General features: G+C 32.5%; 1 protein-coding gene across 1 annotated transcript in view; it reads right to left on the reverse strand.

Moving 5' to 3' along the window:
* Positions 1 to 10,740, reverse strand: part of LOC145687573 (uncharacterized) — an 83,233-nt gene extending 72,493 nt beyond the window's left edge. Inside the window, exon 1 of the mRNA XM_081761040.1 lies at positions 10,590 to 10,740. Within this exon, the coding sequence (XP_081617166.1) occupies positions 10,590 to 10,644 (55 nt within the window). The 5' untranslated portion in view covers positions 10,645 to 10,740. The remainder of the gene's footprint in view (positions 1 to 10,589) is intronic.
* Between the last annotated feature and the right edge of the window lie 2,870 nt (positions 10,741 to 13,610).

A 13,610-nucleotide genomic window follows, 5' to 3' on the forward strand; every position in this document is an offset into this window, starting at 1 on the left:
TTTTTTTTTAAATATGAGCTTTAGTTGTACTAAGTGGTACATTTAAACAAGGGGTATCAATCCCATATGTGTCCCACGGCGCTCTTCAAAACAATTTAACATGTTCCGCCCTCACTTATAGAAGCATACTACTTTTGCTGAAGCCAATTGCATATTTATCACTAAATTTAGTCCAGTTCTCTTGCATATGAGATAATGCTGTAGGGAACGACTTATACTATAAGAGTTGAACTTAAGTGATGGGCTATGCACCTACCAATTGCACCGAATCCAAGCCCCGCTCGTGATTTAGCCCATCCCCCCAATAGTAAGGTTCCATCCTTCATAATCTCGGTGTTGTATAAGGTCGCAAAACACAAAAACTTGAGTTCTTGTATCAAGTACATACTTTTGTGCATTTTTAAAATGCTAACATTAAAATGTTTCAACTATATTTTCTAGGTTTCGTAAAATTAGCATAGATCGTTAGATCAACGTTGCAAAACGGAGAATTCGTTGCAAAATTGTTAGACCAACATCTCTGCTGATTGGAATGATTCTATTTTATGAGTACCTCTATTTTAAAGATATATGTAATTATGTTAAGGGTAACACCTCTAATTACATATTTTATATGTCAGTTATGCTTTAAAGTACGTCTTCCAGCTACTGAGATTCATCTGTTATTGGAATCAACATTTGTGTCACAATGATTTGTATAGTATTTATTATTAATGAAGTTCCAGATTAAACGGCAAGTTTACACTATACACTAGAAACGACAATGAAATACGATAAGAAATTTTTGAAGGAAAACCAAGGCCTACTTATCAAAGATCACATTTCAACATTATCTGGTTCGACTAAACAAAACCATGGAGAAACGTTAGGAAGATGATCGGCAGTAGGACTCAAACCGTTCCGTAACTCATTCAAGGCTGTATCTAGACGAAGTATTAAGTTAGATAACTCAAAAAATCCAGATATACCTTTCTTTCTCCTATAATACACGTATACAACCTTCCTATAATTTACGTATGTCTCTTCAGCAGTAAATTTGTAAATCAATTTTGACATTATATGTTTTATTGATGTTTGTTTCTACAGAGGAAGAAGAATGTTTCCACAACCATTCCATTAGTTGGGTGTTTATTCTTAGCTGTTATGTAAGCCCGCAACACCAATACGTAATGTCAGTTGCATACAGGCCAGGCGTTTTTCGAAATCAACCAAAGATGTTGGTACATTTTCACCTCCCAGAAAATCCCTCCGAGCGAAAATTAAAAAAAGGGGGGGGACTTCGTAGGTAATTAGATCTGTACAAAAGTCTGCATGGCTTTAGGTCACTCCTCTCTACGCGAGAAACTGATGACAGACAGACACACTATTTGAGGTTTGCCCTGGTGCGCAGAACCTCGGGTTCGATTTCTGGCCATTGAGCATATAGTCAACAACAACCGTGAGTCTCCTCAGGGATTTTTCTAATTTCCTTCCACTTTCATTTCAAAAATTGATAATACCATAATCATTCATACCTATTTATTGTCTTCTTTAGCCTATAGGGATGAAAGTGGGAACGTTTAACTAACTACCGATACTTCGTATGACTATTACAGATCTTAATAACAACAGTGAAAATTACGTTGTAAAATTGTTATTTTGCCGTTAAAGTTTTGCATTTCCCCGGTAACAAAGAATATACGATTTGTAGTTTGAAAAATACAATTGACCAATTTAAGAATGTGCTCTATTCGTGTTCTACAATTCGAACTTAGTCTATGAAAATACACGTACATTTTCGAAATGGCATTAGAAAACCTTGGTACAACGGAATATTTTCCTGGTTGTTTCAAACAATGTGCCATATTTATGTTAAAATATACACGTAATTTAAACTCACATTACAGATTATGTGCTGGTTTTCTTGCATGACATATTAAAATAATACCAAAACTTCGAAACGCAATTTAAAACTACTTTCAAAATTTATTGTAACAATGGAAATGTAACTTCTACCAGCGCGCTGTAGTGGTGTAGTCAGCAAATTGTTCCTATGACTTTTACATTGGACTCGAAGCTGAACTTTTTACGTACTAAAAGGAAATCAAAAGTCTTCTTTTAGAATATGAACTAATAATGATTCACCATACATACTATACACATACATGTTTACCAGGGTTGTACCCAGCAAGTTTTTCTTGGGGGGAAGCCAACACATTTTTGAGGAGGGCCGAACTTTTACATACTAAGAGCGAACCAAAAGTACTGTTTCAGAATAACTCACCTGGTGAATGAATGACTCACCATGCATGGACTTTATACATATTACATATCTTATTATTATTATTATTATTATTATTATTATTATTATTATTATTATTATTATTATTATTATTATTATTATTATTATTATTTGCAGTTTGGATTCTGGCATTGCAAAATTAGAATCACAGATTGTAGGAAATGTGCGAATAAATTATTCATAGGGAAAGAAAAATTATGTTAAGAAGTCCATTTGTTTGACTTCGCCTTTATGTGTGCAAATAAAAGATAAGGACCACGGCACTGAACTTCCCTGCTCTAACTTCTTAAACTAAAGTGTGTTGTGCTGGAGTCATTGCTGAAACATTTTTTGATGAAATACGAATAAAATTATATTTTCGGAAAAGTTCGTTCGAAGAAAGCTCAGTTTAAAAGTAAGTTATCGTTTGTGAATTTTTAATGACAAATGACTGACATGTATTTGGACTATTTGTTTATAAGACAAAATTACATGAATCGTATTTGAGGGAATAGTAAATAATAATAATAATAATAATAATAATAATAATAATAATAATAATAATAATAATAATAATAATAATAATAATAATAATAATAATAATAATAGAGAAATTACTCTTGTAAATACTTTCGTGCCAAGTGATTTGCGCAACATTAAAGAGTTATTGATGAAATATGAATGAATCCTCTGAGTTTTTTTTATTTAGAAAAACTCATCTCCAAGAATAAACTAAGCCTTGTGAATTCTTTAAGGAAAATGAGTTATGCCATATTGTTAGGTTATTAACAAAACATCTATTAATGAAATATAAAACCAAGTCGTCTAAGTTGCTTTTGAGAAAATCTTCAGGGAAAAACTCACCCCCAATAACAAACTACCTCTTCTGATTTTTTCAAATGTGAACGAAATCATTTGAGCTGTTTTTGAGAGAACTGCAAATTTTAACTTTAAACTTTCAGTAAACTACTTCTATTTTTAGAGGTAGGAAGAAAATGAACATAAAATAAAAGCTCCTAGGGAACCTTATAAAAACTTTCATTTTCGTTTCAAAAGTTTCAAATTTGGTTTCGATATGCTGAACATTATGGCTTCTAGGCCAGTGAATATCTTTACACTAGGGCGAATGGACAGATAGACAGACATCCAAAAATCCGTTTCTCAGCATGTAGAGGTCATGAAATGTGTAAATCAGCTGAAATCTCTAACTCGATTTTTTTAACGATCAGTATACTTTCTTATCTGCTATCGTTATTCAAAAGTTAAAATAACAAGTCAGTTTCCTTTCATGGTTGAAACTACGATGGTTCCAAACTATGGGAATTCAGTATTCAAACTTGAAGTAGTACATCTATAGCTGCTGGTTGATATAGATTAATAACATCAAAGATAGAACCATTCTCCAGACGCTGAATCCATATCAAAAAGCCATTACTCGTTATGTCTTACTGTTTTTGTTCTATGGTGATAAAAGTTAAAACCGGAAATAGTTAATTTGAATTCCTTCCGGTTCAATAGATGCTTAAGAGAGAAGATAGAACCTACTCTTGGTAAGATAAATCAATTGCAGAAAACCGCTTGTCGTTATCTATTACGAGTTTTCTTGTATAGCGATAAATGTTGAAACCAGAAATAGCTAACTCAAACTATTTCCGGTTTGAATAGAGGGTTAATGGAGAAGCCGGAACTTATTCTTGGGAAGCAAATCAATTGCAAGAAAACTGGATCTTGCTATCTCTGTCCGTTTCTGTTCTATGGAAATCAGTATTGAAACTGGAAGTAGTAATAAATTTCAATCACTTCCGATTTTGTTAAAGTGTTCGGGATAGTCATAGTACCTTGGGCCTTGAGACGCTGAATCGTATGCAAAAATAAGAAAAAAGAAAGAAAAAACTTATCGTATCTGTTACCGTTTTCGCACTTTGTCGATAAACATTTCGCTGCTGAACGGGACATTAAACTCAGAAAGTACTCAAACCAGAAATGGCTAATTTGAACCACTTCCGGGTTTATTAGATGATTAATGGAGAAGATGGAACCTATTCTTAGGACGGACATTGAATCGATTACAGTAAACCGTGTTTCGTTATCTCTGATCGGTTTTGCTCTGTGAAAATCAATATTGAAGGAGGAAGTAATATTAAATTTTAACCACTTCCGGTTTTGTTAGAGTATTCGGGGTAGTCGTGGTTTGTTGAATTGGGAAGCTGAATCGTTTGCAAGAAACCACATCTCGATATCTCTTACTTACGGCTTTGTTCTGATATCTGTCGACAGACAGACGGACGGACGGACCGACAAAACCGTTCTGTAAGACTTCCGACGCTTATGAATAGGATAGTTTGGAAGTCTAAGAACAGAGAAAAATGTAAGAAAAAATGCGTTTATTCTAAAACAGTTAAGCAAGAATATAGATGCTGCAAGATAGTAACTGAATGCATCCAACTAGATAAAGAAGAGCAACAAAGTTGATGATCAATCAGTATCATTGGTGTACTCAGAGCGCAGACTCAGGTCAAGGCTTCCTTCCTTAGTGCAGTGATACCGAAATATATCCTGTTTTTTATGTAACATGTTCCATTTATGACTCTTTTATATAGACAGAGGACGCAATGGTTCAGTGGTAGAACGTTCACCTCTGGTGCGTGGGGTCCCTGGTTTGATCCCAGCTTGCACCCAGTGAGCTTTGTTAGTTGACAAATACCGTACGTGTGTGTTTTCTCTGGGTTCTGCCACTTACTTCATTCTACCGTTTCATTCATTCTTATCATCACTGTCTCCGTTAGCCTACTCGGCATAAACGTGGGTGCAACACTAAAAAAAAATATTTTATTATATATATAATGTTACGACTTTTTTATATAAATGATTTGTTACGAGAAACAAGCTCTACATAGACACGTTTAAAGAAAAAAAACTTACTTCTCAAAAGTTCTATCCTTTACCCTACAGAAGATTTCAGCAGATTAGTTATATATTTTACTCAGGTATATCAAAGTTTCGGCTTCTAAAGTGGACAATTTCCAGTATTAAAATTTTCGATTCTTCATTCAAAAAATGTTTAATGTGGTATTCGCTTAAATTGGAGGCGTGAAATTCGATATATAAACAAGGGCGCCCATGTTGTGGTTTCCAAGGGGGGCAAGTATAAGCGACAGTTCAAATGACATCTCAAATTTTACGGTAACTATTCTAAAAAACCTATTGGGTTTTCAATCTTCCGAAGCACAATTTCCTCTAAGGGCGGAAGGGGGGGCAAGCGCCTCACCTTGTCCCTCTGATGGGCGCCCTTGTATATAAACTCACAATCAAAAATGAATAAACATATATTGCAGCATTTTCGACAATTCTGCTTCTAAATGGGAAGAGAGGGACAATTTTTACAATATTCAAATTTCTGGTTATATATTCACTTAAACCTTATTTCTCTCATATGAATAATGGGAACTTCTATTTGTTTTATTGTAAGCATTCACTATTTGCTTTAGTCAACTTGTTTAAATAGACATCTAAGAGTCGAACTTCATTTGGGGGGAGCAGGAAATCGTTTGGAGGGTCGGGTCCCCACTTGTTTTCCGCCGTGGGTACACTCCTAAGCACCTGATACGCAGATACAGTATTATTATTTAATTTGTAGTATACTACATTCTTGGAACATGTATCTTGAAAGTGTGTGAAGTTAGAAATGTACGATCGAATTATCCATAAAGAAACATTTTTTAAATGGAAATTCATTTGTTTGACTTTGCATTTGTGTGGATATAGATGCTTAAGAAATACTTGAAGGAAAGATCATACTCAGACATTGTTATGGAACAGTATGTTAACTATTTCAGAGCTGTGTGCATCCAGTTAGACAAATGGGAGTAACCAAGTTGATTAATTTCAGTTGTTTTAAATATTTTGAAGTGTCAAAGTGATTTATTTTTTAAAAAATCTTTTTCTTTCATATAAATATTCTTCTTTTACTGAAAGTATTAAACAAGTTGAATAAACACAAAATCAAAGAAATCGCTTGGGGAACCGGGTCCCTATTAGTTCTTTGTGGCTACACCCCGTGGCACTGATTTCTGTATAATTTTTGGGGGTTATTGTTTCGTTGTCAGATGTTTATAAGAAATCAGTGGGAATTTTAATAGAGATACTGGCTTAACCAAATTATAAAAAGTGAAGGGTTTTCAGAATCGGCGCCCGTGGCTACACCCTAGCTTTTACCATTTGGCAGAATATGCATTTTGTTTGTCATCACTCCCGATACCTCATATAGCCTCGCTGCTGAAAGGGACGTTAAACCCAAAATCCAAAATCACTCCCGATGTTTCAAAAAAGGAAATTTGGGGTGAATAAGTTGAAAAATCTTTAAGTTTTACATCCCACGATTATGCCGGCTAGACTAAGGGAGATGATGATGATGAGAAATGAATGAAATGGCGGAATGAAGAAAGTGAGAGGAAACAGAAGAATCCCGAGAAAACCCATGCATATGATGTTCGTCCACCACAAAGCTCACTTGGAGCGACCCAGGATTGAACCAAGGACGCCATGCACCAGAGGCGAACGCTCTATCACTGACGGTCAAGTATAAGGGAATAAATTTTAACCTCTCCTTCAGCGTGCTTCGTTCATTTCTATTGTACAGTTCAACACACAATTATGATCAGTATTTTCCCATCAGAGACAGATCATTCGTTGCAAATTAAGATGTTTCCATAAACTAATATTCTTCCGCTAATTTCTTCGTTTTTGACTTAAGAATTTGATACTGTCCATCATCTATAGTCTTTCTTTTCCATCCTTCTTTTACCTTCCATGCTTTTTTCACATTCGTCATAACAAGACTATTTCTTCTCAAATAGTGAGATAACCAATAACCAGTTTCTTTTTCTCCTTTTATTTTATTTTCCTCCCCTATTATGTTATTTTCTCATTTTTGTTAATACTGTATTTTTGGGTTGGGTTTTCGTTTAACTCAGAAAATTTTCTTCATTATTCCCTGTAGGCCTACTCATATTTCGAACTCATTCACTCGCTTTTCAGTACTCTTTTGTAATATCTATACTTGTGCCTCGTACAGCACAATGTTCGAAACAACGCATTTAATGATTTTTCCATAACTTTTACTTAACAACCCACAAAATACACATACACTTTTCGATTTCGATGACTTATGTGGGAACTTTCATTGGTAAAAATTGCAATTTTACCGCTAGAAGCTAAGGCCAAAAAAAAAAAAAAAAAAAAACTTTGTTAGTGTCTTAATTCTTCTCTCTAAAGGCTTCTTTTGCCATCTCTATCCGTATAATTTATTAAAAGTAAAAGTAAATTAAAATACATATTTCTTATTAGTAAGAAGTAGGAATTATGACGTCATTATGTAGTCGAAGAATAATGAGAAACACTTCGTCTTTAACAAGGGCAATCTTGTTAATTAGTATTTCGAAAATATCAGTATATTGTCCTACAAAATTATTATATGATCCTTTCACGTCCGAAATATTTTGAAAAGTTTCGAAAACTGTTGACCGAGGAATACGAACCTTTATTATTTCTGTCTACATGACACAATTTTTAACCTTGTCAAATACTTTTTTTTTCTCTCGCAACTCACAATACGAAGCGTTAATAAAATTAAATCGTGAATTAGTAATAACGAAGTTAACTCATCTTTGTGATTTTTTGCGTAAATAAGCAGGTTAAATGGAAAATTATATAAAAACAAAAATATATACGTATTCGTAGATGAATTATGAACTTTAACAAAAACATCCGTAAAATTCAATCATATTAATAAAACTGAACGTAATATAATATCTAGACACATACTAATGGATAGATATACATATCTTCTGCATGAAACAAAATGAAGGCCAAGCTTTTAAAATGTACTGTTAAATCACACTTAAGGCTATAGAAAATTATATATATATATATATATATATATATATATATATATATATATATATATATATATATATATATATATATATATATATATATATATATAGTAAGTGTAATTGAATATAAATAACAAGACTCTTCGCTAAGGTCACCCCATTGTTAAAAAATAATGAATATCTTAAAGATAATGAAAAGCATCAAAAATTTAAAGTGTGTCAGATATAGTACCTGCAAAATGCTACTACACAGACTAAAAATTATTTTCAACACCTTTCGGATAGTGTGAAAATTTAGTGTGTTCAACAATTAATGACGTCATAAACTGTGTATCCAAATTTTTAGTCTATAAGATAAGGTTCGGAAACACTTATCAGTTTATTTAACAGCATTTTGTAGATACTATCTGGCTACCTTTTTTCGTGTTTGATACACTTCATTTTTTTCAAATTTTGCACTTTAAAAAAAAGTATAGTGAGTTTAGTGAAGATCATTGGGGACTAGATAAAATACTGAATTTAAACATAATTGCATATATAAACAATATTGTTCAAAAAAATCTTGGCCACCAACTTTTCTTTTAAAAGGTGTATCCTAACAACGGTGTTAGGACAAGTCAATATTTTGGCTTGAAATAACTTTAAATAGCTACAAAAAATATATATAGTATTTACTTTAGCTTATGGGTAAAACTACAGTGCTTTTTTAAAGTGATAAGTGGCCAGATTTCTTGAACAAAACTGTACATATAGATTGTCACTGTCCACAAAATTATTTTGATTCTGTGTGTTCTAATTTCCTCGAAAATCGTCCTAGTAACGTATTCAATTTTCCTTATAAGTGGTCTTTCGTAATACGTACTTTAATGATGTTTTTTAAATGTAACGATATATACATACTGCATGTTTGCCATTTTAATGTAAAACTCTATGATCTGCCATTTTGTTTTATTTTTCATAGTTTACTTTTCGAAGAAAACTTAGCTGGAACTCTTAATTAAATTAAACCTCCTTTCGAAATGTAATAGAAAAGGAATTTAAATTATGTTCTAAAACAACTGTATGTTTTATGTTCTTATGTTCTATATTTTGGTTGGTAATCAAAAACTGAAATTGTCTTATTTAATTCGTTAAATAGGTATTACTATTATTAAAATAATAATTGGATTGAACATATACCAAATGATGATCAAAACGCCATTACAACTATATAACATTTAATTTTTGAAAAAAAGGGATATTTGATTCTAGTCCCCCTGGACTTTAAAAGAGGTGCTACACACTTGGTTGAAAAATAATTGAAATTGAAATTTAATTTGCTTGAACTATCTTAGAACAAAGAGATTCTTAGGTTATTTATTTGTTTAAGTGAAAAGTAATTTATTCTTCAAAATTGTCAAAATATTATGCACACTATATTCACTTTTAAAACATTAAAATTGTTGCTTAAATTTTTAAATTTTTAAATATGTTTTTACATAATTAATATAAACAGTATAAACTGTTACTTTCATTCTAATTTTACTTTAAAAACTGAACTTAAAAAACACATTTCTATGTATTTTTTCAAACTATTTTTAGCTTAAGAAAATATTAATAATACAGGCACAGAAACAAACTGTAGTTTTAATTAAAATGTTTATCTCAGAATTATAGAAATCTAAGACAATTGCCAATTATCTTTGGGTGACAGAGTATGATTAACTAGTTAGCGATTTTAAGTTTTACCTTTTTTTAAAAAAAATATTTAAAAAATGATTTAGTTATTTCTATAAAATGTTTAGTTATTTCATGAAGAATTCATATTGCCATTCGATAATTTGCCAATATTGTCACACTATAAATAATATTTTTAGAAGAACTGTTTTTAAAAGAGATAAAATAAGTATTTTGTTAATTAATTAAAAGTAATTTAATGATTGTATTCGTATTAAAAGTAATAGTTTTATTTGTTTATTTTTTAAGTATATGCACGCATTATACGTACGACAAACAGTTGAAAAAGAAAACTTCGGAGTATAGGTATCACTCCTTTAATTTTGATATTTCACTTCGATTTTGTTTAGCACCCGTGATTTCACATGGAAAATCGTGTCGTAATTGTAAGGCATGGCAGATCAAGTTTCACTATAAAATGGCACAACACTTAGATATTTTGATTTTGGCCGTTGATTTGGTGAAGATTGAACACTTAAATTGACAAAACCATCCATTCTTTAACTTCACTGAAAAAAATCCACAGTTATATGGAGAAGCACACTTCACGTTGAGAGTAATTTCGTCACATTCTTTTTGATGCACATCCAACAAGTGGAATAGTAATGATATTTAAAAAAAAATCACTCTACCAGCACACTTCGCATTGAATTTTCACATAATAATAATAAATAACACATTAAAATATATCACTAGATCGTAGATAGAAGATTTCTTACCGGCTGAGGTAGCTGTTACCAGAGCCGCCACGAGGGCGACCACTGTAAGCTTCATAGTTATTAAGTGGCTCACTCTGACAGAGTCTAGCCACGAATTAAGCTATACAGACCGGCGAACGAACTTATCGAGGGCCGGGGGTGAGGTTGTTTATATACTGGGACGTTTGACCAGAGTCCAGCAGTCCAAGACTTTGTGACTTCGACTTACCGTCCCTTCTCTTCAGAATGCTGATATCTTTTTTTTAAGAAGTGCAAAAGCCAAGTGACGCAGGCCTATTATTTTGCTTTATTTTTTTATATCGCTATGTAGAAACCTTTGACATTTGGATGTGCTATATATGTCAGAATCCTACATGATAAGAAACTAATTCTAGGACGAGTATATCGTGTTTGTAAGAAATGCGCAACTCCTATTTTGAATTGGTTGGACGAATGAAAAATAAACAGTCCGGTAGCTTTCCCGATTTCTTAGAAGAGGCAGAAATTAATAAAGAACAACCTAGAAGTGTTTGTTTATTTATCTATTTACGGAATCTCTAACAGAGCTTTAGATCCTTTTCACCTTACATTCTTTACTACTTACCTTTGAACATACATTTACCTAAAGAAATATCTTTTGTGGTTCGAATCCTACATGCCTATTATGCTGTAGCTCCGCGTCTCATACAGCCTCGATGCTCAAAATGGCGCTAAACTCTATTCAAGCAAGCAACCAACTAAACAAACAAGAGAAGGTCTCAGGGGTGGCTGAAGGTGATCACAGGATGTCCCAAACATTGTGTATTATTTCGATTCAGTTATTCTTCGAAAGTGCATCTGGTTCTATGCCTTTGATGCTTGTCATGGTGCAATAATAGGGTACTTGAGTTGAAAATGTTTCGAATGAGGAAAGACTAATGAGAGATGTTTTGTGCATCCAGTAAGAAGCATACCATTTTACGCACAAAAGAGAAAAATGCTCTAAATTCAATTTAATTGGGTAATTAAAGTAGCAAAAATTTAATTTCTAATTTCGATTCAATTTAAAAGTTGTCCTCAACGGTCTGTATTAGAAGGTAAAAATAATTTATAGCGAGCACTATCCGCTATAACTCCTCCCTGACTATGGCTATGAAAACAAATTATATTACTTTATACTGAATATGAAATTATCTAAATAAAATTTTAACCTTATGAAACAATTTAAATAACGTAAAGATTTGTGATTTTTATTAATATGCACACTAATTAAGAAACTCTGAGGTTTGGATCTGTATGACAAAACGTCAAAATATACAACATAAAATTATCAGAACATTCAAATTGCAGCAGTATAGAGTATCAATATTTACACGTATTCGATGTGTATTTCTAAGGAGTATGGCGTTTATTGGATGTTAGAACACTGACGTACGCGTGCATTTTGGGGCATGAGTAAATGCAGAGCTTTGAGGGGAAAATGTTTATATTAAATTGATCATAACTTATCGTCTCTTAATTAAAGAATATACAATTTTAATCTCGGTATGTTATTTGACAATTTCCTTGTCTTCTTTTCCAATAATATTAACGAAATACCAAATTGCCATTGCAGATTATATTCTTGGCTTTCTCAGTCTCAAATTCTAATCGGTTGGAAAGACATAATAAGGGGACAAGTTACCCCCCCCCAAAAAATGACACTATGATTGCAAAATAACCACAAAATAAATTTTCTTTTGCGCAGAAGGAAATTAAGATTTATGCCTATTCATTTCTACAAATATGTTTCTACTTTGTTGTTAATATTTAGTATTTTTTTAAATTCAATATACCACGATTATGTATGGAGCCTAAGGGAGACAGTGATCATGAGATGGGTTATAATGGTGGAATGAAGAGAGTGGGTGGAAACGAGAGAATTCTGAGAACGGTGTTTGTCCAACATAAAACCTACTTGGCAGGAACTGGGATCGAACCAGGGACTGCAGCGCAAGAGGTGAGTACTCTACCACTGAGCCAGTTTGGCCTCCAGTATTTAGTAGTCTTGAGCGAATATTGAGAACTGATGTGACTGAATGGCGTAGAAACACCCAAACAGTTTCTTCTTTTCCATTTTCAACTCGACTGCTAACTTATATTGATCTTTGTTTCCGTTCGTAAACTCCTGTCTGATACGATAGGAACATGGCTAGAATCAATACCAATTGAAGTCTACTAAATATTCAACATATGTTTAAAGGCTCATATACTGTACCTCAGTGCCAAAATGCCACAAAAATGAAGTGAAAATTTTCAGTTTTACGTCCCTCGATTATGCCCTACAGGCAAAAGGAGACAGATGATGAGTGAAAGTGAATGATTTTGAAAGAAGTTGATGGGGTGAGAATGGGAGGATTTTGAGAAAACCTACGAAAGGAATGTTGCCACCCCTCACACTACCTGGCATCGAGCCAGGGACCCTTTGCATCAGAGGTTAGTGCTCTACCACTGAGACACTATGCCCCCACAAAATATTAGAAACTTATGAGTTCCCCCGGTATACAATAAAATTTCATTTACAAAGATTCATAGTCACTAGGAAAATATTTAATTCCATTTGAAGAAATCAATGCATATTCTACATATGTTAATTAAATATGGCAGAAAAATCTAATTTAAATTTAATTGATGATACAAAATAATAAATAAAGTGATACACTTTAGAAGACTGGCATAATTAGATATTCATAATAGCATTAAATTGAATAAACTCATAATTGAAGTAATAGTCTTAAAATGACTTTGAAGTAAGTTTATCCAATAGTCGACAACTTTTAGAAAGATTTTGGATTGAATAATATAAGTATTTGCTCTATAATGCACGTAGATAGGAAAAACTAGTAAAATCTTGAATAATTAGGATGATGTCGATTAACATTCGGTTTGATTACTTGGCTAATTATTTTCGTAATTTAGAACACCATTATATTAGAAACAGAATATAGTGTATTTAATTTTAATCGAAAATAGATAAGAATGAATAAATGAATTAGAAAAGGTATATATATATAATGTATATTC

This window comes from Thermobia domestica, chromosome 1 (genome assembly GCF_964235325.1).
Source record: "Thermobia domestica chromosome 1, izTheDome1.hap1.1, whole genome shotgun sequence".
NCBI classification, from domain to species: Eukaryota; Metazoa; Arthropoda; class Insecta; order Zygentoma; family Lepismatidae; genus Thermobia; species Thermobia domestica.